The sequence below is a fragment of the Myripristis murdjan genome, chromosome 8, assembly GCF_902150065.1.
Source record: "Myripristis murdjan chromosome 8, fMyrMur1.1, whole genome shotgun sequence".
Taxonomy (NCBI): Eukaryota; Metazoa; Chordata; class Actinopteri; order Holocentriformes; family Holocentridae; genus Myripristis; species Myripristis murdjan.
In genome coordinates this window covers 6,671,960-6,699,191 of record NC_043987.1, presented here as the reverse complement: position 1 = coordinate 6,699,191, position 27,232 = coordinate 6,671,960, and the positions used below count along the sequence as shown (strand labels likewise).

The 27,232-nt window shown below is 41.4% G+C and overlaps 2 protein-coding genes across 5 annotated transcripts in view; both read right to left on the bottom strand.

The window, feature by feature from the left end:
- The window catches only part of LOC115364113 (myocardin-related transcription factor A-like), a 64,847-nt gene extending 48,510 nt beyond the window's left edge, over window positions 1–16,337 (bottom strand). The window contains exons 1-3 of one of the 3 annotated variants that reach the window (XM_030058541.1): window positions 16,246–16,268; window positions 15,555–15,624; window positions 8,152–8,327 (exon numbers count right to left, since the gene is read on the bottom strand). In XM_030058541.1, the coding sequence (XP_029914401.1) occupies window positions 8,152–8,290 (139 nt within the window). In that variant the 5' untranslated portion in view covers window positions 8,291–8,327; window positions 15,555–15,624; window positions 16,246–16,268. Of the gene's footprint in view, window positions 1–7,466; window positions 8,042–8,151; window positions 8,328–15,554; window positions 15,625–16,245 lie in introns of those variants that run through there. The other 2 variants (XM_030058542.1, XM_030058543.1) reach the window with 2 other exon arrangements.
- Window positions 16,338–20,300: 3,963 nt separating this feature from the next.
- ccdc97 (coiled-coil domain containing 97) lies at window positions 20,301–25,820 on the bottom strand. Of its 2 annotated transcripts, none has more exons than XM_030057625.1 (7): window positions 25,399–25,820; window positions 25,137–25,322; window positions 22,465–22,624; window positions 22,175–22,263; window positions 21,809–22,001; window positions 20,829–20,952; window positions 20,301–20,581 (listed from the first exon to the last, which is right to left on the bottom strand). In XM_030057625.1, exons 1-7 carry the CDS (start codon window positions 25,543–25,545, stop codon window positions 20,422–20,424), a joined length of 1,059 nt encoding a protein of 352 aa, XP_029913485.1. In that variant the 5' UTR covers window positions 25,546–25,820; the 3' UTR covers window positions 20,301–20,421. The 2 variants fall into 2 exon arrangements, with proteins under 2 accessions (XP_029913485.1, XP_029913486.1); XM_030057626.1 differs by having other exon boundaries at window positions 25,137–25,301.
- Window positions 25,821–27,232: the final 1,412 nt, after the last annotated feature.

Here is a 27,232-nt window from a genome sequence, read left to right as displayed (position 1 = left end):
GAGAGAAAAAGAAAAAAGAGAAAGTTCCATTCCACTGACAGTTTCATTCATCCCCATTATTGCGTATCTGTCTGGGCAACATCAGATAATATGACATGGCATTAAGAGGTTCGAGAAGGGCCTTTCAAGGTGAAAGCACAAAGCGACCCTTGCTCATCTGTCAGTCAGCATTAAAATGAGCAGGCAACTCTGCTCATGTTCACATTATTTTGACGAGGAAGATGAATGAAGAGAAGGAAGGGACATGAAGCATACATTAGCATGTATGTGTCAGCGATTTGTCTATGTGTGTTAAATATGCAGGATGCAGTGTCCCCAGGCAGAGCGCTCCTCACTTCGATGAGGAGGGGGAAAACAAATCAGGACTGTGATCCCCCACTGCTTCAGATAAGCCTCCGACCATTCGCTGGCAGGGTTAATCCTTCTTTCCTGTATGTGTTTGTGTATGTGTGATTCCCAGGAAGTTGTATCCATGTATAAGAATGTGTGCCCTTTTGCGCATCGGTAATGAGTCTGTGTTTGTGTGCGTGTGTGTGCACATGTGCAGTCAGCGTGTGTTAGTCTGTGTATACCCTAAAATGTGCGCTCACATCAGCCATAAATAATGACAGGAGCTGTTAAGGGCTCAAACTATATCCTAAATCAGTCTCTGTCTAACTCTGTCTTACACACATGCACACACACACACACACACTCACACAGCTCTGTTCAACTATATCAGTAGCAGCAGATGTAAATCACCGTTTATCACAGCCGAAACAGACAGAGTGACACTTTGATGCTCCTATAGGAGAGTATTTTCCTCCACTGAAAGCTGTATGAAGGTCAACCTAGTGATTTTCACTGCTGACATTTAAGCTTCAGGTTAAGTGCTATCATCAGCAGTTGATAACAGCTGTATTTCACAAATACATTTTTCATAGAGGAAAAATCTTGTAAACCATGGGCTCTTCAATTTGTTCATCCTGGGAACCAAAAGAAGTGGCAAAAACAACCTGATAAAAACAATCTCTGTATGATTAAGTGTCATGTAAACGTTATACTTTTCCCATGTGTGCACCAGTGACACACAGGCCAATTTGGGCCCAGGCCCACCAACAGCTAAAGGTGCCTGTCAGGCGGGCTGCATCCTGTCACTGTCAGTTAAAGACTCTTTCCAAGTTAGCTTTAGTCTCAAAACCCACACGGTGCATGCATGACCTTCGTTATGAAAATAATTTTCAAAGAACTCCAATTTTAGGACAGTACAACCTGTCACTTTCAACTGGCTTTGCCTCTACTTTTAAAACAACTGCGATCAAGCTGCTACTCAAAAAGACAAACCTTGATCGAGAAGTCCTTCAGAGACCTCAAACCTTCTCCCCCCAAAAACACTGGAACAATATGGCCAGCCAACTTCTTGATTACCTGTCTACTAACAGTTTTTGAACCAATCTACTAACACTGCACTCACAAAAGTAAATCTATTAACTGTTTTAGTTAATGTCAGCTTTGCTCAGTTGTCAGGAGTGACTCGGTGTCTAGAATAAGGTAAGAACAGCTACTTAGAACTAGTTTGAGTCCCTGCTGATGGGAATTTTATCTGCATATCCTGTTTTCTTGGCCAGTGTGTACCTGCTCGTTCATGTGGGTGCATGTCTGTTTGAGTGCCAGCAAACACTTTTCATTTCAGGTTATGCTTGTGGCCGGAATACATCAAAGAAAAATAGAGTATAACTAAAAATGAAGCAATAAATAGAACAGATTATGACGGAAAGCATCCTGCATGAGTGAATACTGAAGTAAGCCAATAATCCTATGGCATCTGGTGAAAAACTGCCAAACAACCCTGACCTCTGACATCAGTTGTGTAACATGTCCAGGTAGAGAGGCATGAACACAGATGCCTATGGGTTTCACATGACCGTGACCATGCACCCAGTTTACAACCAAGGGGGGGCCGGCAAGGGAGGGGTAGGTGACATCAGAGTGGCTGTGACACAAGTCATAAAGACTGTTAAAACTAGGCAACTAGAGTTTACTTGACAACAGCTCTGACTGTGACCACAGCCAGAGCTGGGGACCATTGGGTACGCTGGGACTGTAGCTTTTTTTTTTTTTTTTTTTTAAACCACACCCATTCGATTTGTTGGCTACTTCTATACAACATTACTTTACTTTGGATTTCACAGGCCTTATGGAGACTCATGTTTCATGGGAAATTTCTCTCATATGGTCACCATTTTTCATAGCAAGTACCAAATGCAGAGTTTACCACACATTGATTGTATTTGGGCAGCTCGCCCAGGTAAATCAACAGCTGTTCAAGTAATTTTTTTTGCTCAGATTTATTCTGGGTGCTGTGATGCACTAAGCTGGCATTTAAAATCTGGCAACTGGTCAGAACAGTGGGGTTACAACTTAAGCCACTAGAGGGGACTGTATGTTTGTCAAACGAGGTACCATCCTTGCAGAATCTGGCTTCTCATTAAAAGGATTTAATAACATTCCCTCTGCTCTTTAAGTTATCACAACTTTCCCTTGTGAATTAACACAATGGATTTTATTTATTTTAAAATAACAAAATAACAAAATAACATTATTTGAACAGATGAATAAAGAACATTGAGACACAGCTCCTCATCCCCACCCCATCCTATCAAAATAAGATGCTACTCAGTGGGAAACACTGATATGACATTCTTTGGCTGTTGCAGACAGTTGCGGCTCTCAAGGTCGTTCAATTGTAGTGCATTATTTTTACATTTTAGGGCTGCCACTGGCTTAAATTAAGTAAACAGGTCATGGTTCAGGATCTTGCTCTTGCCCTTTAGCAGGACACATGCTTTTTGCGGAACCTGAACCTGTGGTTTTACTGTTATTGGTTGGGGTTTCTCACTGCTGGGACACACTGCCACCAAGAGAAATGATGGCACTAGTGGTCAAAGGTCACTCTCACAAGCAGCTGCTATAGTCTAATGTGTCAGTGTATGTGTGGTTTTGTTAAAAAACCTGACTCAACATTTCAGGAAGAGCTACAGCACCATCTGCTCCACAAAGTCAAGTGATTGCTTTGAAGCTATGGCACATAAAAAGGACAGTTACCGTGGCTTAAAGCCAACAAGCTTATTTTTCTGGATCTACAGGGTACTCTTAATGTGAAGGCCATGATGCTGCCTGTGGCCTCCCTTCTGAGGCATCAGTTCACTGAAGGGAAATATGATTTTTAGTGCCTTGAAGCAGCCAACAGAATATCTACTGTGGCCGTGGCCAGGCACGTTTGAGCATTCATTAAGAGTGCTGAATAGTTTTCATGGGAACACGGGTCATGAAAGCCTGCCAAACTATAAAGGAAGACATAAACAGCCATTTCAGGCACAGGCACATAAACGCTGATGTGAACCATTAACACCAGACTTGCATGATTTTCAGCCAGTACTTTAATTTATTTTTATATGGAAGAAGAGATAGACATGTTTCTAGAGCCGCAGTCATGTGCATTAAGATTTACACCATCAGAGTCAGGATTAGCCAATTACATGATACCGTATGTGCTTCAATTTAATCTCAATAACTCAACTATGACTAAAACTCCATCTTCACTTTTCCAATCCTTACTACTGCGGCTGGTCCACTGATCTTTGTTATAAATTGTTCACTTGCGTGTCGGTTAAAATGCCACAGAAGTTTACACAATGAGGGTTGACCATATGTCCATCTCAGCCTTCATCTCAACTACTCAAGTAAACAAAGCCATCTTTTTACAACTCCAAAAAAAAATTTAATAAAAATTCTCTCAACAGCTGGTGCAACATAATCCAAGTGTTTTGCTGGCAAACTATGGCACAGTGTGGATCCAGAAGTCCAATATTTACTTCATCATCGCCTTTATTTTCTTCAAAAACATTTCTTTGTGGAACACACCAGTAGGTCACGCAAATGGTTACACACGGCCGCACCAACTGTTTGTTTGCTGAAATCTGATGGACATTTTGTGCATTTTTATAGCTGCAAAAAATGTTGTTTTTTTTTAAACTTTTATATGGTAAACAGAATAAGTTATTGTTATGAGTTCAATCTGTGACTGCTTCCAAACTTCATTGCTGTTTCAAAAGACGAGCTGTTGGGCAGCTAGTGACTGAACTTTCATTTTGGGGTGAACTATTGCTTTTATCTTAACCTCCCTTTCTCATGTTCCCTACAAATTCTTCTTTTCTCAACCTCCCAGCTTCACCTATTTCCTTCATCTTTCCCTTACCTCAAAATGATAAGCTCCTCCCCTTCTTCCATTACTGCCATCGCTCTTTCCTCTCACCCCCTGTACCCTCTCTCACTGGTTTAAATAGCAGGGACAGCCGAACACATGGCTATATCCAGAACCTGTTTATCTGTGCACACTGGGGCTAAAGTTACTTACAGATAGACACACACACATAACTATACATAACCTGAGTGGACAGATATTTTGTGTTAATGCCTCACAGAGCCTGTTCAAGGCATCTCTTCACAGCTTTTTTACACAAACACACATCATCCAAATATAAACTGCCATACAGAGCCCATTCAGGTCAGATTAGTGGGATCTGAAGGGGACTAAATCTGAACCTGAGACCAACAGATGGCATTCTATTCATTTACAGCTGAGCCACCCACACTCATGCAGTTGTCCTACAGAAAGACTGGTTGTAGTGCTCACATTGGACAGGAGGTGTCAGCGTGCATCATCTTACAAAAGACAACTCAGCAACGTGTCTGGTAGAGCAGCTTATTCATATGTTGTGTTCAAGGACTGTGTCAGCTACGTATTTAGCAGATATTGTATGTATTCATATGAACATACAAAAACACATGCATAATATAGGAATCCTATTTCAGTGAAGCTGCATAGCCCAGTCCTAGCCTGACAACATGACCAAGTATCTCCCAAAGCAAAGAGTGTTCTACAGACAAAGAAGAGTAAGATATTTTACAAACACTTGGAAAGCACCCAGAGTGAGTTTCCTGGGATTCGGAAAGATCAAAAGTCACTTTGTCTGTGTGTGCAGTGCTACAAAGAGTGAGTTAAAGCGAAAATGTAGGAGAGTGAGAGAGAAAGAGAGCAATTCTGGGTCGTTCCCATCTATTACAGTCCTTGCAACATGAGGTCATGTTCAGTTAAAGAGAAGAGGAGAGGAAGGAGGAGTATTTGCCTGTGGCTGGAAGCTCTGTAGAAGAAGATAGATTAGACTGAGGGCAGGTGGTCTTCTGTCTTTTTTTTATTGTGATTTATCGGTATCTGCAGGTAAATCACAAAGCCATTCATCTTCCTTGTATCTCTCTCTCTTTCCCATCTCTATACAAGCATCAAGTGAATTTAGAGTTAGCTCCTGTTCAAATAATCATTGAAACCTCATTATCTTTTAGTGGGTAGTTTTCAATTGAATTTGAGCTATATAAATAATATAGCAATAAAACTGTGTGCAAAATGATAAAAAAGAAAAAAAAAAAAAAAAAAGCTATCTACTCAAGCCATGGTTAAGTCTGAAGGAAAGTAGACGATGTCTAGCCACCCGCCACCCCAACCACACCCCCTGCCAAGCCAACAGCAATCAGCATGCAGTTTCACTTTTCTGCACAGTTTACCTCAGTTGATCAAATAGCCTCAAAATTCACACTGAAATGAAAATAGAGTATCAGTGCTATCAGTACAAAACTGTGATACATTATGTTGCTCATTTGTGTTCACCCAAATTGGGAATTAGTTTTGCAGCTTGGAAGCCAAATGTTGACTTACAGTATAAAACCTACCAGAGCGGGCTTTGCGGCAGAAAAGAGAAAGCGAGGCAGACTGTAAATTGTCTCCATGTGCACGATTAATTGAGATTTTGCAAAGAAAAAACATATACCTCTAGGCCAGACATTACCTCACTTTGAGTTTAGTGCCTCTCCTGACAGCCACACACGTACTCATATATACATGTGGTACATACACATGAGCTGAAGGGTCAAGCTGTGGGCAGACTACATCATTTAACAACCATTTCAATAGCAGCACTTCACTGGAATATGGAGTGTTTACAAGATTTTACTCTGAGTGGTTCAAGTGTGTGTGTATGTGTGTGTGTGTGTGTGTGTGTGTGTCTGCCTTTGTATGTGTGTGCCCACGGTGTACGCGACCTTGTGCCTGAGTGAATGTGCATGTGGGAGACAGCATTTGCTGTTTAGAATGAGGTAATGCGGGTGACAGCCCTAATATGTCAGCAATGTAAACTCTGCTACCTAGCAGCCGTACAGTTACAGCCTCGCTGGCAACTGTTTTTGGAGAATACAAGGGCAGAAGACACCACACTATCTCTCTCTCTCTCCCAGTTTCCCTCCAGGACAAGTTCTCTTGGAAACTAGGAATACAATGCCATCAGGCTAAACAGACTATTTCATTCAAACTGGGCCACAGCATGGTTTTATTTTCATGTTTCACACGAGTAATATCTAAGTGAGGACTTGGCTAGGAGTACGTACCGAGATTTTCCTCCCCTGTTTCAGTCATTTTATGCATGCAGCTCAGAAAAAAACATGATTTTGTGGACACTTGTCATCTAAAACATATTACAGTCCTATGAGTGCAGGAATTTTTAGCGTTACAGCCCCACAGCTGGTTTATGCGATATTCTATCCACTGAGGAAAACAGAACTCCACTGCCAGAAAAAAAGTGGAGATTTGTACCTTTTGTTGATACAAAAGGTACAAATCTCTGGACCACACAGTTCCACAAACCATAAGATTTGTGTCTAGTGTGTTAAACTACCTTAATGCTCATTTTGTTTAAAACATTAAGTTTTTATGCTGTATTTAGTTTATTCAGAGTTGAAGCACAAAAATTATGTGCACGCTCACACTTTCTCTGCTGTATATTTTCACCAAGGGTTGGACAAACCACAAAGCCAAAAATGCCAAATCTTTAAAAAATGATGATCTCAAAATAGGGGAGAAAGAAATATCTCCATTTAAGGTTAGGGTTAGACACATAAGGTCTGCAGAGTTATGGTGAGCATTCATAATAAACTCTGTAGTTGAAAATTATGTGTGCGTGATCTGGTTCTGATCCTATGCCAGAAATTAAAGAAATGTAAAGTTGAGGAAAAGTGAGTTCGTTAGCTCACAAACATAATACTAACATATCGACACACCACAAATACATACAAATTGTGTCTTGAAAGCATAATATGCAGGATTTTCCCCACAGGACATGTTGACTGTTCTCTGAGCTCTCTAATGAGCTCTGAGGTTCCCAACATGTAGTATGTCAACATGCCAGCGTTCAAAGTGATTCAAGTTTCATAAACCGCCAGTCGAGCGATGTGGTGACAGATTGTGGTCATTTAAAAAATATTTTGAAAGGTAAAATTCTGCATAGCATGCCTTTTTAGAATCTAAGTTGAGGTTAACTTTTCTTCCTTATGTTTACCACTACACTACTGAGTTTCTACTTCTATATTATATTCCTTACCTTTGATTTTATCTCGTCACATTTCTCTCTCCATCTCTTTCCCTGCCCTCATCCCACTCTGAATGAGGGCTGGAGAGTGGCAACTAAGCTCAGCTATCTTTCACTGGCTCCAACCCCCATTTCCAGCATCTGTACTATATCTCCGAGGCAATAAAAAGCAAAGTGATCAGTTATAAGCACACTTCAAGTGAGCAGTTATCTGCTGCAGTGCATTTATGACTCATTTAAATTCATAAATAACACATATTTTGGATGTGGTCCTTCACATGAGTTGTACCAACAAGATGCTATCATGTTTTTTTTTTCCAATTCTTCTGATATGACATGGAGGTGGCAGCAGACACTGTCTACACCGGGCATTACGATGCCATCCTGGTTGATGGCATTGTAAACAAACCAAAAGCACATCGTGTGCAGGCATAAATGCAACCAAAATAATTAAGATCTGAACAGCCAAACCACCACTGCATGTGGTTGGGACACACCTTGAGCCACATTACCAGCAAAGTGTGAATACATCCGCAGTCCACACACAGCACACAGAACAACAACATAAGAAATTGAATACACAATATATGCATAAGTAACAGATTAACAGATTAAAATTTTTCAAACTAGTTAGATTTAGCAGGGATGTACTACATCACTCTACAGGGATACATGTCGAGGCCAAATTGCCACTTACCATTCTTCCTCTCTCTGATTGGCAGCAGGTTGGGGACAGGCTGCAGGGACAACTCTTGCAGCTCATTGGCCACAGCCTCACTCTGAGGGCTGGGGGCGGAGCCATCTGCATTTGGTCCCTCCCTGAGCTGGGTCTCCATGGTTACCAGGTGGACAGAGTGAGGCTTGAGGACAGGCCTAGAAAGTAACAAACGTTCACACACATACACACAAAAGATTAAATTACCTGTCACAGTTTAATTTTTGTCTCATTTTCTTTGACAGGTCTTTTACTGAATCACAAGTTTCCTCAGAGCAGCATTAGAGCATCTGGGGTGTGTGGCTCCAAACACTGAGAGATTGCCTTCATCTCACCTTTATGGTAAGATAAGGTAATTTATTTTTCAAAATGTCATGCATCAAAAGGTGCCCAGCCCACATGAGCATGCGAGACACTACACAACAAAACAAACAAGAGCAATAACATAATGAGAGCGGAAGAACAAATATAATACACCTCCGTGCATGTCAAACAATGTCAAAACAAATATGAACACAATCCTGCTCTGCCCTTACGTTCCTCTCATCTGCACACACGGGCCGTATGCAGCTAGTGAGTGTACCGCATAAATGATGAGACCTCTCTTTTTGCCTGTCAGCATTCCAAAGTTATTAAATGTCACCAAGTCTGTTGACAGTACAGACTGCCAAATATGGAAAAGCTGGCATGACTAACAGCATCAAAGAAATACAAAAAAGATGTTGTTGTGATGCGGTTCACTACATTTTTTTTTAATCCATGTGCTAGACGAGGGAGTGGATGCAGTGTTTTTTTTTTTTTTTTTAAGTTCATTTAACTCCACCACTGCAGCTAGATACATGTGAACAAAATAAAAACATGGCCAACTGCTTCATCAAACTACAATTAAGCATACAACACAAGTGTTCATATAAATATCCAGCACGCTGAGACACCCACTGGAATTGATCCTCGAATGGGCCTCAGTTCTGAAATTACCACCACCACCCTAAAGCTTCTCTTTCTGTCTCTCTTCGTATCCCATCCCTCTTTCAGCCCCTCCACAAGTGAATCATCCCCAGTTACCCTAGCCCTCTCACGCACAGGCCTCCCTCTATCTGCCCCTCAATCTCTCTCTCCAACTCTCGCTCTGTCTTAAGTGACTCATTCCTAGTTATATGAGCCTGTAGTTAACAGTGAAGACATAACAGAGGTAACGGACACCCCGGTGTCCCTAACCCCATAATGGCTTTGCCGCTCATCGTCGTCATGGCAACCCAGAGTTGTTGGAACACCACGGCCACTGAGCCACAGTTGCAGAATGCAACGCCGAAACACTCGCCATGGCAACGCCTTACATAACCATCAGTCTACCCCGGGAAGAAAGGTGTGCATGTGTGAGAGCGCAGGTACCCAAAGTGTTTGGATGTGTGTGTGTGTGTTGGACGAGGGCTTGGTTAGGGTGGCGGGGGCGCACACTCGCACACACACACGCACACGCACGCACACACACACTGTCTGTGTCCTGGAGCACATTCAAGGTATTTATTGGTACTCAGAAGAGCACAGCAATCATTTTCCTATGGTAAATTGAGCCCAGAACTATATGTGTATACATACATAGTACAGAATAAGAATCTTCATTCCCCAAACAACAGGAATTTCTCATGGTGCAGCTGTCCACATAAAATTAAAATCCAATAAAAAAAGTATTTTAAAAAAAGATAAAATATAAAATACAGTATACATAAAATAATCAATTAAGATTTTGTCCTTGTAAGCAGGAGAAGGAGGATTTTTAGTGTCTAAAAATTTGATTCTGACATTGTATTGTCATAGCATTGTCTTAGGAAATGTTGCTTTCAGTCCACTTCTTGGAGATCAGAAGGTGTGAATTTCTGAATTTGTAAGTCTACAACCAAACTGCTCTCTTTGAAGCTTCCCTTGAGTTGCAGCCAATATTTTGCAGGTCATGTTCTATCCACACTCATGCACAAATATCACTTTTCCACTGCCAATACCGATTCTTAGTATTTCATACTTAATATTAGACTACAGAGTGAGATCTGTTCCAATCTACATTTAATGAATAACGAATACTGATACCATTATTTTGAGGTCATTGGGCATAAATGATTAAAATAAATGACTGCTCTACTTATTTTTCTTAAGAGATGTAGTACTGCTGTGTGTATGTGAAAATATGCAGACAAGTCAGTTTACTCTTGAGGGAAATATTTGTTTTATGGCACAAAGCAATCTTACTCTATAGCACAAAACAGTAAAAGATTGTAGTTCCTCTATGAAAACAAAACTGCAGCTTTCAGTGATTGATTTTTGGCTGATTCTGGAATAAGTGTTAAGCCAATGGGCAAAAAAAGAAAAAAAAAAAAAAAAGCATTTTAAACTGTTTACTGTTTTTAATAGTTTTCTCTTTTAAATTGATGTACAGCACTTTGATTGAAAGCGCTTTACAAATAAAATTCATTATTATCATTTATTATGAAACACACAGAAGAAACCAGCACTCTGGAATATCCAAATGGCGACTTAGTGCTGAAATGCATCTGTTTCAACCAGTTGTCCTCATGGTTTCACTTAAAAAAAGAGCTCTGCAAGATACTCCAGAGCGCTGGTTTCTTCAGTGTGTGCATGAAGCTGCTGGCGCTGACTGTGCACCTGGGGAAGATTGACTTAGTAGCCTAAAGTCTGACTTGTGCTTGCACCTACCTATTGTTTGGACAAAAAGCACATGACCAGTTATGTTCTCTTGTCCCTCTTGCTCTTCTGAACAAAAGTCAACAGCCACTGTGACAGGAAGCACCGGTGAAAATTCTGAGAAACATTAGCAGCAGCAGCACCACAAATACGACAGGAAGGCGATATCAATCATCTCAAGCACGCTCTCATCTGTCTATTGTTACACTTAGATATCAGGATTTATTTGATGATGATAAAACCTAAGAATATATTTTATTGATGTTTAAGAATGCAGCTTAGAGTACAGCAAACTAGATGTTGACTCATGTTTTTTCTCAAACCTGTATTTATTTAGGGAAAGAGGTCTGAGCATGTGACAGCTGTGCATATTCAAACTGTTACCCGCAAGCCAGAGTGCTGCAGATTGAAACTTCACCAGTCTGTTTCTCTAACCTGCAGGCTAGCACTGCCCTGGAGCATAGGTAATGGGGTCAAACCAATGGGCAAATATATTTATGGGTTACATCATCCTCTTGTGACAGGTCTCTTCCAAGTCTCTAGGTATTATGGTGGCTGTGACTGAAGTCCTGCCACAGATTAATGCAGTACCCACAATAAGAGCAGATAATTTATGCCCCCCCTCTCCTTTCCCCATACATCTTCTGTTACTGTTTATCCATGCCTTACTGTTTTTTCTACTAATTTGATAGTTGACGGATTCAAAACATGTTACAGTATTAAGTTAAAGTGATCCCAGTGGGAGTCAAACCCCTGATTTTAGCCACATTTACATCAGAGTGAACAGAAGGAAGACCTGGAGCCACAAGTAGCAGAATCAGGTGAAGGCTCAGGCTCTGATCAAAGTGAAAGTCAAAGCCAGTGATGCTGCCAATCACTGAAATTCATCTGGAGCGGAGAGGGAAAAGCAAAGGATCATACAAACCCCATGAAATAAATGGACTCTTACTTTCTTGATTTTATGTAGTTCTTGCTGAAACATGGTGTTTGGGTGGGGCATAGTGCAAGGAAGGATCATTCACAAACACAAGTGGGTGAGAAAGGATGTTTAAAGATTTGTGAACGTTTCATTGGTTGAAATTTTACCAGGCGACAAATAGTGACATCGTCCTGCACCCGCCAGCACAGGATGATGTTACTATTTAAGATACTTTGTTCTACAGGAAGTAGCTAGAAGTCATGTGAGGTCATTTGATGGAGACTTTAACATATCTAGGTCATTTACATCTGTTCACACATAATTCTCAGGCACTCCCTTTACTGCCCACTGTAATGATGCTTCCTACTATTATAAACCTGAGCTTACATTTTGTACATTTCAGTCATGGCAAAAACGTGAAAGCATTTGAAAGTGTGGGTAAACTTTATAGCAAAAAAATAGATTTTGCATGCGCTGCAGCAGTGTCATGAAATACTTGCAACTCAAGCATGGCATTCATTTGAAACAGCGCAGCATTTTTGACCAGACACACTTCCTCAAAATACCATTTCATTCTAGTGAGTAAAACTAGCATGCCTTATCAAAATAAACAGTCTCAGTGGTATGAACCTAATCGACTTCTTGCCCCGCATCATTCTCTTCATAGACACCGGCGAGCTCCAGCAGAGGGTTTGACTCGATAACACTAAGCTGTGAGCCCATGGGTGGAAAAAAAACAACAGCAAATATATAAATAAATAAAACACGACAGGTGACATGTGACCTCGAGTTAATGACCTACAGTACTGTCACAACAATTGAAAGGAAAGAAGGAAATTTTTTTTAAAAAATCTCATTTTGCCTTCCCAAACAGGTTTGTGTTAACATGCCATGTCCGCTGTCATGGCAACTGATCTAAGGCCCTGTATTCCCCCAGGGCACACTGAAGCCTGCTGGCCCTCCTCTTCCTCCGCTGTTCTCTTTCCTCCACTCAGCCCAGAAAAAAAACACCGCTGCCTGCTTGTGAGTCTGGCCTATAAGTAGCACCTCTGTTTCTGGAAACCCTTGGAGAGTGGCGGACTGCAGTCAAGTTTACCGAAATGCTCCAAAACTTCAACAGCATTAAATCAAGCAACGGGTGATGCTCATTTCAGTATGGCTGCACACTACATGGAGAAACACAGAAAAGGGCGATTGGTGGAGGTGTACAGGAGACCCTTTTAGTTATGAGCATACAACAGAAACAGCCACCTACATCATAAACAACACCAGCCAGTAAAGGTCATATTAACGCTTCATTAACTGTGTGCCATTCAGCAGCATGTCAACAGCTGAAGAGTTTCTCTCAGCATTTCAGAGAGGGGTAGTGGAATAATAGAGCTGAAAATGCAAATGGAAGCAAGTCAATGTGAATATCTGAAGTGATAAGAGAGAGACAGACATGGTTCTACAGCCACTACCGACTAGTGAGCAAGGCAAATGTGCCTTGAGATGCGAGACCTATAACAGCAGACTCTTATCCAGAGCGACTTACAGTAAGTGCAACAGTAAAGTGTGCAATCATTTCTCGAGCATCAGCAGAGTACACAACCAAACAGCTCAGAGTGCTATGACAGTAAAAAGTGCTGTAACATAAATGAAGAACAGTAAAGAGAGAACATCCCTCCTATCAGCATTTATGTTTTGTGTAAGCGTGAGGGAATGGTAGTCTGGATTCAATCACAGCCCAGAGACATCGTTAATAGTAATTCTAGTCGACTGAGGCAACTGGGCACCAATCTCGACAATTGTAACTGATTCAGGAAAGTAGCCAAAAAGATACTGGGGATTCAATGTATATTGTTTTCCAACTGATCTAAACACTTCTTAGACAACTGTGTGTTATTACATCAAGTTACATCAAACAGAGCTCAGGTACTTAAGATATTCCAAACTGCTGTCAAATATTTGCCTGGGACTAGATCAATGTCAATACACAAAAGTCACATGGACTCGTCCCGTGGGCCTGTAAGCTGTCTGAAACTGAGACAGTTTTCACCTGCTGTTAAAGACAATATGAGATATTTTACTTCCTTGATTTTGTTACATTTCCTGTTGAAACAGGATGTTGACGCAGGACATAACACATGGAGGGATCGATCCAAAGTGTAAACCAGTGAAATATCAGTTTAGGAGAGATGTGCAGTTTGATTCGACGGGCTGGGTGGAGGACCAGGACTGTCTCAAAAAATATATGAAGATTTTATTATTTTTATTAGGATCTAGATTGCGAGAGTCGGTTTTAACTCAGAGCTCAGTGTCCAGGGGAATTTGTCAACATCATGGTAGTGTTTAAAAAAAACAAACTAGTGGCCAACGATAGAATTTTTCAAAAGCTCTTTAATTTGTTGCTGGCCCTGCATTTTGGGTCCCACCAGAGGCAGGCCTGTGAATCATTTCAGGTCCCGACCCATGGGTTAATAAAGGGTGGCTGATGCCATGGCATGTGTCTGATTTCATATAACAGCTGGTCCCTGTGACACAGACTCAGCTTCATCACAAAGACCTGCCCATCATACTCTAAGCCAGATCTATAAGAGGTACTCTGTTGGGGGTTGCAGAGGCAATATTGGCTTAATATAGCGCGAGAATATCCCAGTGTATTTTTGTTACAATGCAAAACAATGTTTTCAATGCCGGCTATCTAAACAACTGTAGCTCCTCAAAGAGCAAAACACACATTACCCAGCTATAGCTTTGTCTGAAACAAAGCAAGAAAGCAAAACCAATAAATAAATTAATAAATACAGCCATGAAGATAAGCAGTGTATTGTTAAATTTCTACATGAAAGTAACATCATTTTCACAAGCAATCCCTGAGCTTTTCCTCCTATCACTGTTCTTTACAAACAACTTCAACTGCTCAAGCAACTGATTGTTTTGTCGTACAAGCAACTGTGAACAGAAAGATCCTGGACTAACAGGCGAAATTTGGCAAGAAACTGAATGAAAGGAAATCAATGACCTTCTAGGTACCCTTGAGCAAGGCATTAACAGCTTCAGTGAAGATGCTTAGCAGACAAAAGAAAACCATGGTTATATTGGACAACTCCCAGGAGTGCATGAAGTAGGATGTCACTGAAAAAGCTCATAAGGTTATCTCAGTGAGGTTGCTGGGACAAGAGCCACCCTAAATTTGGCTTATCCTTGCTTTGATGATATACTGTCACTAATAAGGATGTTCAGCTTTAATAAATGCTTTGTCATATAGGTTTATTATTCACTGTGTGTAACGTAAGTCAGTGTTACCAAACTAAAAGGTTTATTTGGTATTCATATCAGAGCAGTACTTCTGTGTGAGTGAACTAACACAAAGTTGGTGATCTTTAATGCATTTGCCTAACTTACCAACTTTACCTCATGTTTGCCACAAAAAAATGGATCTTTGCCTTTCTTGTGGCATTCTGCATAATCACACATGGTTAACGTGTTTGTAATCTCAACAAATAAATTGAATAAATCAACAAATCATTCACATATGATGGGCTTACAGCCAAACTAAATATCCACGATCCAACTGTGAGTAAGCAAAGTGTAAAACGTACGTTCAGTCAGAAAGTGTTCTCCTCATTTCACATGACATCATCTAGTGCTCCACTTTGTACTGAAGGCTTTATTAATGCTAATCTGACCCAGTTTTATGGAGTGAGAGTGAGAGAGAGAGAGAGAGAGAGAGAGAGAGAGAGAGAGAGAGGGAGAGAGAGAGAGAATAGTCCATGGACAATCTCACTTTCATGGTGCTTGTGTTTGGTCTGCAGCAATAGGCCAGCACCACAGAAATCCTCCTCCTATTTCACCATCTGAATCACACACACAGAGACATGCTGTGCAGGCAGAGAAAATGACTGTGCAACTTCTTCTGAGACAAATGATCTATTCCAAAAAGATCATACTTTACTGCACAAGCCTTCCCTTGCTTGCACACACTGCATACATGCATGCATGAAACTACCACAGGTTGGGGCAGGGGTCCCACAGTGGGGCATGAGGAGGACAAGCAGTCCTTGAGAGGTCCCAGGCAAAATGAGGAACAGTTTATTAACTACTACATCACTCACTAGAGTTGATCACAGTGAGAAAATGTATAAAATATGGTTGTTTTATCACAGGTTTCACTGCCCTCTTCTAGCCATAATGGAGACAGTTATTGTATAATTGGTGATATCTAACCTATGAAAGTTTTCTCCCCTCACACAACATTATCCAGTGTGATATAGTGTGGTTTAGCTCTGTTTGTTGTGGGGTCCTTCATGTAAAAGATGTGTAACACAGGCAGTAGAGTGGAGGCAGCTGTCAAGATGGGCTTGGTAGTTGTTGCAGTGCGTGACAAATACAAGTACCAAACAACATGCTAACTGCACTGACACAAGGCACCGCAGCATGCAGGCTGCTCGGTGTGTAGCTGTGAAGCAAACACATACCTTGGTGTTATCTTGAAGCCCTTACGGCGCTCATATCAGAGTCCATGTCGACAGAATGACAAGCAGAAGACAAGGTGGGATCCTAGCTAGCCTAGCACGGCTAACTGACTGAAGTACAGCTTGTTTGACAGACCGGTGTCAAAACAGCAAGCATGGAGCAACACCGTTTCCTGTCTCTCCTTCAAAATAAAAGCCGACTCTCCGCCACAATGGCAGTTTTGCAGCGCTTCTTTTGTTTTGAAGGTAAGCTTCTGTGTTTTCCGGTGTTGCCGCGGCTGTGTGTGTGTGGCTTGAAGCCGTTGTTTGACAGCTCTCCCGGGCTGCGGTCACGCCTCCTCCCGACAGAGACCCACTGCGCCGCACTCGTTGAACTTGCGATGCGAGCGGAAAAACAAAACCGTGGTGCCACGTAAAGTGACAGAGGGGCGTTTACACATGATAGTGTAGGTGAGTTTTATTTGTCCACACTGAAGTTTGCGATGTTGCACCGCAAACGTGAGGTGAGCATCACCAGCTGCGGTGCTGATGCCATCTGTGGCGTCAGCGATCTGTGATCAGTCCATATCAGCGTGCTGAGCTTAACCCTCCTGTCACCTTCACGTTTTTATCAGGTGGGGTCAGTTTGATCCAAGTGCTGCAAACCACAAATTAGTATAAGAACTATCATATGACCTATCACTGGTTTTCACACTACTACAGCCGAGGGCCCTGAAGCAGAGAAAAGTTTTTGACAATTACAGATGGCATGTGATAGTTCCTCAGTGTCATCCAAAACAACAAAACAACAAAAACAAATTTGTGTAACATGATGATATTTCTCATATGTTTTATACAGCTAAGAAAGCCTTGGGTCAAACAGACCCCAACGAAACACTGATGCACAATGTGTACAGCACTATATCATTATGTTCGTTTACCCACTTGTCCTCATTAAAGTAGGAGAAGTCATTAAATGTGAAGCAAAAATAAATTATGTTACTCATGTATTTAGAGACACTGAACATTGAATGGGGTCAAATTGGGCCCAAATATAATTGGAGGTTTAAAGTAGATGAAGCCACTGATCTAATACAGCCTGGAACAGTGCTATAACACAGTATAATCTTTACATTACATTGTGTATATTTTTGTTATTATTCATCATTGGGTTTAAATGGTGTAAATGGTGCATGATTGCATGATGTCACCATGAGGGATGACAATGAGGGATGAGTGGTCACCAACAATGGCTGCATCACCTGATCAGCTGGACTCAATGATGTGTGTGTATGAACGTAGTCGCTTGGAAAGAATTCAGGTCCCTACCTCTATGATCCGGCTGCACTGAAAACAGGCATATACAGTTCTGCCAGACCCCACACACGTTCTCCACTCTGAGTTTTACCCTCTGTCTTCAGGCAGACGTTACAGAAGTGCCAAGTGCAGGGCTGACTGACTGAATCTTTCCTACATGCCTTCTTCAATTAGCCCTTTAAATAACATCAAGGAGTATCACTTAAGCTCTCTTAGGTGCAGTCTTCATTGTCTTGAATTGGTTGTGTAAGCTTTTACTTTGTCACACCTTACCTGATATTACTATGTCTGGCTGTGTTTTATTTATGTAAGCAACTTGACTTGCTTTGGTCCACAAAGGATTTACCTTTTGGGACAAAAAAATGAATTCTGACTAGTCATAATTCTAGTTGATAATTTGAATCCCCTCAATTCAAGATATCTACAGTGTCCTTTTTAGATATGTTTTAAGTAGTAGGAATAACATTGAAACAATCATGAACTGGAATTCTGACTAGTCATAATTCAGTTGTAGATGTCTGTAATAAGAAACTGCATACACATGAATGGCAAAAGTGATGTTTGTCCAAGGAAGATATTACAGCTGTAATTAGGAACAATGCCATTGTGGCTATCTCAGTTGTTTTTGTAAGTCCCAATGATGTTTAGATGTTCTGAATAAAAAATCTGACTAGTCACAATGCAATTATGACTAGTCAAAAGGACGTTGCTAATGTCTGTAATGTTAATTCCAAGTAGTCAAACTTACACAAAGTCAGTCTTGTAGCCCTGTAGGCAAATAAAGTTAGACATTCATGAGTGGAAATGCACCATGATTTGATTCTCCACTAAAATGTCGGTAATTTTACCCAGATGTAGACAGATGTTGATGTATGATTTTTCATCTTACCCAGTAATGATATGGATTTACCTGACCATCTGACATACAGTACAGGCCAAAAGTTTGGACACACCTTCTCATTCAATGCGTTTTCTTTATTTTCATGACTATTTACATTGTAGATTCTAACTGAAGGAATCAAAACTATGAATGAACACATGTGGAGTTATGTACTTAACAAAAAAAGGTGAAATAACTGAAAACATGTTTATATTCTAGTTTCTTCAAAATAGCCACCCTTTGCTCTGATTACTGCTTTGCACACTCTTGGCATTCTCTCCATGAGCTTCAAGAGGTAGTCACCTGAAATGGTTTTCCAACAGTCTTGAAGGAGTTCCCAGAGGTGTTTAGCACTTGTTGGCCCCTTTGCCTTCACTCTGCGGTCCAGCTCACCCCAAACCATCTCGACTGGGTTCAGGTCCGGTGACTGTGGAGGCCAGGTCATCTGCCGCAGCACTCCATCACTCTCCTTCTTGGTCAGATAGCCCTTACACAGCCTGGAGGTGTGTTTGGGGTCATTGTCCTGTTGAAAAATAAATGATCGTCCAACTAAACGCAAACCGGATGGGATGGCATGTCGCTGCAGGATGCTGTGGTAGCCATGCTGGTTCAGTGTGCCTTCAATTTTGAATAAATCCCCAACAGTGTCACCAGCAAAACACCCCCACACCATCACACCTCCTCCTCCATGCTTCACAGTGGGAACCAGGCATGTGGAATCCATCCGTTCACCTTTTCTGCGTCTCACAAAGACACGGCGGTTGGAACCAAAGATCTCAAATTTGGACTCATCAGACCAAAGCACAGATTTCCACTGGTCTAATGTCCATTCCTTGTGTTTCTTGGCCCAAACAAATCTCTTCTGCTTGTTGCCTCTCCTTAGCAGTGGTTTCCTAGCAGCTATTTGACCATGAAGGCCTGATTGGCACAGTCTCCTCTTAACAGTTGTTCTAGAGATGGGTCTGCTGCTAGAACTCTGTGTGGCATTTATCTGGTCTCTGATCTGAGCTGCTGTTAACTTGTGATTTCTGAGGCTGGTGACTTGGATGAACTTGTCCTCAGAAGCAGAGGTGACTCTTGGTCTTCCTTTCCTGGGTCAGTCCTCATGTGTGCCAGTTTTGTTGTAGCGCTTGATGGTTTTTGCGACTCCACTTGGGGACACATTTAAAGTTTTTGCAATTTTCCGGACTGACTGACCTTCATTTCTTAAAGTAATGATGGCCACTCATTTTTCTTTAGTTAGCTGACTGGTTCTTGCCATAATATGAATTTTAACAGTTGTCCAATAGGGCTGTCGGCTGTGTAGTAACCTGACTTCTGCACAACACAACTGATGGTCCCAACCCCATTGATAAAGCAAGAAATTCCACTAATTAATCCTGATAAGGCACACCTGTGAAGTGAAAACCATTTCAGGTGACTACCTGCTGAAGCTCATGGAGAGAATGCCAAGAGTGTGCAAAGCAGTAATCAGAGCAAAGGGTGGCTATTTTGAAGAAACTAGAATATAAAACATGTTTTCAGTTATTTCACCTTTTTTTGTTAAGTACATAACTCCACGTGTTCATTCATAGTTTTGATTCCTTCAGTTAGAATCTACAATGTAAATAGTCATGAAAATAAAGAAAACGCATTGAATGAGAAGGTGTGTCCAAACTTTTGGCCTGTACTGTACAAGCATAATGAATGTCAAAGGGAAATTAGGAGTCAGATCTCCAGGCTCAGACTTACAGCTGTTTATGAGGAAAGATGCCATATTTCTCATCTGAGCTCCAGGATGAAAAAAGTCATATCGCTCTGTTGTTGTTTTTTTGTTTTGTTTTGTTTTTACAGCTGATATAATGATCATTACATTTGATTGTAAATAAAGATCAACTCCAAATTACAAAGACCGATGTTTATTACCAGCCTTTTACACTTAAGCATTAAAGGTAAAAAACACAAAATATTTCCTTGTTTTGTTACACTTCATATTTACAGTTTAATCACAACAATGTATACGACTATTCTGTCATCTTTTCCTCCTCTTCCTCCTCTTTATTTTCCAATTCCTCCTCCTCTTCTTCCTCTTCATATTCCTCTTCCTCGTCATCGAAGTACTTTTCTTCGGCATCTCTGCTTACGATGTCCAAGTTGTCATAATCCGGGTTCTCATCGACCTCACTGTAATACACAAACACATGTATGATTTTAAAAATAAAATTCAATAATATACGAGTTGAGTTGAGGTAAGAAGAACCAATGGAGACCCTGCAGCTTGACCTCACTTTGCACAGGGCAAAGAAAAAAAAGGATTTCTTTATGGGGATCAACAAAGAATCACATTACATTACTCAGTTATTAATGCTCTTTGGATCCAGAGGGCAACTATGTGCTTGTGTCTCTGGCTGTCAGTGGCGGTTCTGCTGACCTGTAGTTGAAATCCTTGTCCTTGCCATCCAGAAAGCGGTGGTGCATCTGACTGATGAACTCCTCCCTAAGCAGAGCCTTCTCCTCTGGTGTGGGCTCCCACTCCCCTTCCTTTACACCATCATCTACCACAGGAACGTAGAGAGAGAAATACATGATGGCCAACAGAATGAAGAGGGAAGGAGGGAGAAAAAGACACATTTTCTCCTTCGCCTCGTCACTTAACCGTATATGAACACTGACTGCTACTGAGTGAAGTGGAAGGCGAGAGAGACAGGCGGTCCGACAATGTCCTTCTTCTCTCTCTCTCTCATCCCAGGGAGTGTAGCAGTTCACGCTTTTCATAGTTTTGTTTTTACATTGGATTTTGGGCCACGGCTTGGTTTGCATCACCATTTATTATCATTTACAAATGATAATACCAATAACGTGTACTGCGATGTACCTGTGCAAATGGCAATAAACTTTATTCTATTAAGTCAATGCCAAATTTCAAGAAATCTAACTGTAATAGTTCCTATGCAGCATCGGCAGTGATGACTGGTGCCACATTTGTGAGTAACTGCCAAGTGCCAGGCACTCCAATAAATTGTGATAATCACCTTTTTTTTTTTTTTTGCCATGGTATCGTTTTGGTATCAAGTATGGCGATACTATACCTGGCATTGGTTTCAAAGTCAAAATTTTGGCTGGAGTAACATTAAAAGCAGCAACTGAACAGAAAAAGCTGAACAGGGCTTTTGCCTGTGTTCTGTAAAGGCTGTGCAACCTTGTATGCAGCTTGCGGAAAAAGCCTAATGTTATTACTAATCACAGGTTCACCACACATTTTCTTGAGAGAATCAGTTTTTCAGTTTCATTACAAAACTGTTACACCCCGATCGCATCCCATCATCAACTGTGCAACATAAAAACAAACTGCTGGAACCCCACGCATGTGATGTACATTTTATGGAAATGCACTTCAATGTCATCTCTCACCATCGTCTTCCCCATCCTCGTCTTCCTCCTGTGCGCCCTCCTCTCTCTCCTGCTCCTCCTGCAGCCGGTTCTGGATGAGACGCTCCTCGTAGGAGTGGAGGAGGATGTGGGCGAGCCCTCCCGTGCCGCACCCCGGGCCCTCTGCTCCCCTGTCTGCACCTCCCTGCATGGCCTCCTGGGAGCGCTCCAGCACCTGCAGTACGAATAAACAAAGAAAGATTAATCAAAACTGAATAAAACCAAACAGAGTAACAAACACTGTCTAAAGAGAAGCTAAAACTAAACTAGAGTTTGTAATTGAAAATAAAATGAAAACTACTGATTGTAAAAGTAGGATAACCCTAGTTCTTCATCATCTTCTCTCACCTCCTCATCGGTTAGGTACTGGCCGATGTACTGCTCATACAGCAGGGGCTCCCTCTTCCGCATCTGCTCCTCGCTAAAGTAGTGACCCTCTGGGAGTGGAGGCAGGCCAGACAGACAGGGGTGGCAGGTTAAGCAGACAGACAGAGAACACACAAGTTACTCAAGGGTTTTTAATGCGACAGAGAGCAAAAGAAAGTTGCTCTCCATTTGTTAATGCTGTTAAAGTTACTGTCCTGCATCAGCTATTTGGGCATGGATCTCCAGTGTAAAACCTAATCCTTAGCCCTTACCCCTCTGCAGGGCCCTGAGGGCGGCGTAGCGCTGGTTTCGGACTCTGGTCCTGTTAGTGTGTCCTGCACTTCGTCTCTGTATCACTCTGCTGTAGTGCTGGGCCCGCGGGTCCGAGCTGAGGTGGCTGAACGCCGCGAGATGCTGGGGCTTCAGGTACGCCTGGAAACCGGAAAGGTCAGACAACGTTCATCATAGCAACCTGTATTTAACACACCTGCTTTGAGGAAGTGTGGTTTTATGAGAGCAGATTTGCTAGATCAGGATCACAGATGGAAAGCCACAAAAGCTATTCTAGTTACTGTACTTGAGGTTAATGCGGCATTTAAAAGTCTGTGTTTTCATTTACTTGAGCTGATTTGTTTTGTGTAATTTCCCAAACAAGGCCTCCTACTCTAATTTGAGTAACATTTACCCCTTTACATGAAGAAATATTCCATTCCATTACACTGTCTACCTCTGGCAATGATAAATGAGATAGTCAAACAATTCAGGTTATAATTATGTTACAAGTACTCTTGCACACACTGTCCACACACCCACTCTCACATCACATTCAGAATTAATCATTTCTTCCATACCCCATTACCAAGAATGTTTAACATCAGGATATGCACACATTTTCATAACTGAATTTGAAATGAGACATGATGTATGTCTTCCCACGTCTAGTCGTTTTGACTGATTATCACACTACATGTCCCATCAGTGCTACTGTGTTCACATGGCTACTGGGGCTGCCCCTCCACTGCTGACCTCAGTTTTAGAGGAACGGGCAGAGAGGTTATGACTAAACCAGAACAGAGCACTCCCCTGTCCCCATGTTGACTGATAGGGTCGATAATGACAGGTTTGCCTCTTCTTACATCTGCTGATAGATACACAATCAGTTCTTCCTCACCACATGGCCAACTTTTCCAGTGAGGCTGAACAATATATATTAACCCTTTGAGACAGGAGCAAATTCACTGGATTTCTTTCCAAAACAAGAGAGGAAAAGGTGATTAGCAAATTACAAAAAACTCTGAAAATTAGCAATAAATGTTTTTTTTAATTAACAATCATACGATATTTATGATTATCAAAGTGATGCTACATCAGCATGGGATTTTTTTATGTTTCAATGCTTGTGAAACCTTTAATTTTGAATGGTTTAATTTCACCCACTTGACAAAATTCCCTTTTTTGGGTGGGGGGTAAATATTAATATTCTAGTAATTGTTTACCAATTTTCTGGTCATTTCATGCCAATTTGCTTGTTGGCTTTTTTCACATTTTTGAAAGAAATCAAGTGAATTCATTCAGGTTTCAAAGGTTTAAAAAATGACAATGTGATTGTTCGCAGGCATGTGTATTGAACATATGTTCTCTTACATCTAGAGATTAAGATTTATAGGCCAGGGCATCTCTGTAGCACCACAATACTTATAAAGGAATTTTGTCACATTTATTTATTTATTAATAAAATTGCAGCTCCTGCAATTTTGATATTGCACTTGCTGATGTTGCAGTTTTGGTAATATTTTCATGACCTGCTCAGATCCACTTTCCACATACAAAGTCATGTCCTGCTAAGAGACAAACAGGTGGAATGGGGCAAAGACTTTAGCTCCATCTACCTCCCCTGATGGAGGTTAAACAACTGTTAGTAATGTGCTTTGCATCTGCAGCGTGTGGACTGCATGATTTAATAATTTAAAAAAAATTAGATTTATATTGCATCTTTCATACAGCAGTGTAGCTCAAGGTCTTTGAACTTGAACTGAGGTTGAATAATAAACAAAAGACGCAGCAAAAGCCAGAACAAATATCAATAAGATATATGAAAGATAGAGATAACACAAAGGAAGACATAAGGAACTGTAAAAATAGAAGGAGCAGAGCATGATATAAAAATGGAAAACATAAAAATGATCTAAAAGGACAGAATATAAGAATAAAACAAAGGGATTGTTACAGTTATCAAAAAGCAATGTTGAATAAATATGTTTTCAGTTGTCCTTTAAAAAGTTTAGAGAGCCTGCATCCCTTACAGCCTTGTGTGGGGAATTCAATATCGGTCCCATGTGTCAAGTTTGGCAGCAGAAAATTTTCAGCTGTTGAAAACATCAACAGTAAATGTCAGGTTTTTGGCATCAGCCCGGCAGATTCAAAAAGCAAGGGCTTCTTTCTAGATACAATTTGACACTGGCATTCAACAATCACAGGGAAAAATCCATCACAGCAGAGGCAGAGATACACAATATCTGCAGGCACCGTAGCCTCAACAGACCAGAATGCAATGCAGACATTCTGTGCACATTCTGTGGGCGGAAAACTGTCATTTTTTTTCCTCAGGCGACAAATCTTTCATTCTCTTTTTTTTTTTTTTTTTTGGCAACTGCAACCAGCTGAATGCAGCAAGTCCACAGCCCCTTGACTTGGGATTGTTTAAAGTCATTCTTGGAAATGTAGTAAAGTTTAGAGAACATGAGTACACAAGGAAAGTAAGACCCAGAATGCAGTGAACATCTGAGACGCTGATGATAACCAAGATTTTTGCTTTCATCACTGACTTTTTGAAGCACACACACACACACACACACACACACACACACACACACACACACACACACACACACACACACACACACACACACACACACACACACACACACACTGACCTGGGGCCTACCTGGTACCTCTCCAGGAACACCAGCGGTCTGCTCCTGTACTGCTGCAGCAGCTCCTCTCTGCGCTGATCCAGAGTCAGCTCAGCCTCTCCGATCTGCTGGCTCTTCACCTGGATGCCGCTCCGAGCCACTGCCTCCACCATGGCGCTCACACAGCTGGTCACCTCCTGGGAAACGGAAAAACACGCCTATGGAAACCACATTTGTGAGCCGGGGCAGGATACAAAGGTTGTTTAATCCGTCGGGCAGGTGTCTCTCTCTCACCTGGCGGTCCTGCCGGGGCTCCCTGCTCGCCTCACGGCCAGGTAAAGCCTCCTGCGGCTCCCGGTGGCACACAGCTGCTTTCTTCTCGTCTCTGCTTTCATAAGAAGTCTGCTGGGGTTTATCTGGAGGCTCAATCTCCCCCCACATGACGAACTGTTTAACTACCAGTTCTAACTCACGTTAACCTGACCGGGAGAGCTTGTTAAAGGAAAGGTAAGGGAATGACAGCTAGCAACCTCGCCAATTCAGGTTATCTCACGTAATGGTAATTTACACAGCTGCGGTCATTTTTATATCAGCACGAGGCGGTGAATTTGTTAAACGCGTCTCCAATTTAACATATGAAACTGTTATTAGAATAAAATGGTTTAAGTTTCCTATCGCTCACATTGCCAGCCATGTTGGTCCGTCACTATTTTGGTTCCCCCGTCAGTCTTCTTCTTTGTGTATTTTTAAAACGTCAGTTGGCTCTCGCGTTGCGTGGAGCATTAGCGCCACCTCCTGGATTTCGGGGGTGAGCTTTTCATTTACAGCCTGCAATATTTTTCACACAGGTAAATTCACACAGTTGATGTGTTGTACAAATTGAAATCAAACTCAGCTATTATCCTAATGGGAATAAAATAAAATAAAACAAAACAAAGGGGAAATGACTAAAACAGCCCTGTGTGGGAAAAGAAACTCTACCTACCATGATTTGTCAAAATGTCAGTTCGCTACTGGGACGAACTACACAGAATAACACACTTAAAAGAATAAAACTAAAACACCCTGGAACCTCCAGGTGTTTCATGTGATGCCTTTCTTTGTAATCAGAATAAGCCGGAGCCTGCTGGGGCTTGTTCTTATGGCCTACAACCTCAAAACAGCAAGGAGGAGGAGGAATGCATGAGTGACTAAATACAGTAATATGCCATGCGCACTGAAGTCTATTCAGATGTGATGTCTTCGCTGTGTATTGCATGCCACAGTTATGAAAAGCATAGGAACATGAGGGATTCTGTAACATCTGCAGAAACAGTCGTGAAAAGGTCTAGAAATACAGAGTTGTGACCGTGTGTGTTTACATTGTTTAAACATTCATTTTGTTTCTACTGTTCAACTGGAACATTTCACAAAGTGTACTCCTGTTTTTGCACTTGTGTCTTGTGTACATTAGTTTAATCAAGGTTGTTTTTCATATGTAAGAACATAAAAAGTTAGACCAACTCTATATTTTCTTATTTTATCAGAAGCCCAGCTGGTATTTCCCACCACCTCTGTTGAGCTGCATGAAGAGTCCAGTGGGTGATGCCACCCTCTGATCCAGGCAGTTTCACCTTAGTGCACAAACTAAACTTCAAGTACTAACAAAAAGTGAAACAGCGCTGTTCAGTTAATTACAACTGCCTCTTTTAGCCCTGGTGACTCAGAGTGTGCCAGCCACTGCCCTATACTGTGATGACATTTCACTCACATTTCCAGTGTTAGGAAAGTTCACTTTCTACATGAACTAGTTCAAAGTTCAGTTCACAAATTTTAAAATGAACTGGTTCAGTTCATAGTTCATGAATTCAAAATTTTGAACTAAGTTCATGGTTCCAAAAATGAACTAGTTCTTTTTTTTTTTTTTTTTTTCCAAAACGTTTCTGCGAGCTATTATTTGTCAAAATTATTGCCACAGCCCATAGAAAACCACAGACAGCAATTATTTTATCAGTTTTAACACTGAGACTATGTGTCAGATTCATCTTCCTATCCAATTTAGAATCCTTATCCAACCAGGGGTTTACATTAGTATTGAGGCGACAGCCCTCAAAATACTGGCTTTTCCCTAACACTTTGTTGCTGCTCA

Excerpts from the sequence above, each read along its gene's own strand:
- ccdc97 (XM_030057625.1), bottom strand. The coding sequence starts at position 25,545 with ATGTGGGGGGAGATTGAGCCTCCAGATAAACCCCAGCAGACTTCTTAT. Across the intron at positions 25,323-25,398 it reads AGCCCCGGCAGGACCGCCAG|GCGTGTTTTTCCGTTTCCCA; the intron begins GTGAGAGAGAGA and ends TGGTTTCCATAG. Across the intron at positions 20,953-21,808 it reads CGAGGATGGGGAAGACGATG|ATGATGGTGTAAAGGAAGGG; the intron begins GTGAGAGATGAC and ends TTCCTGTGGTAG.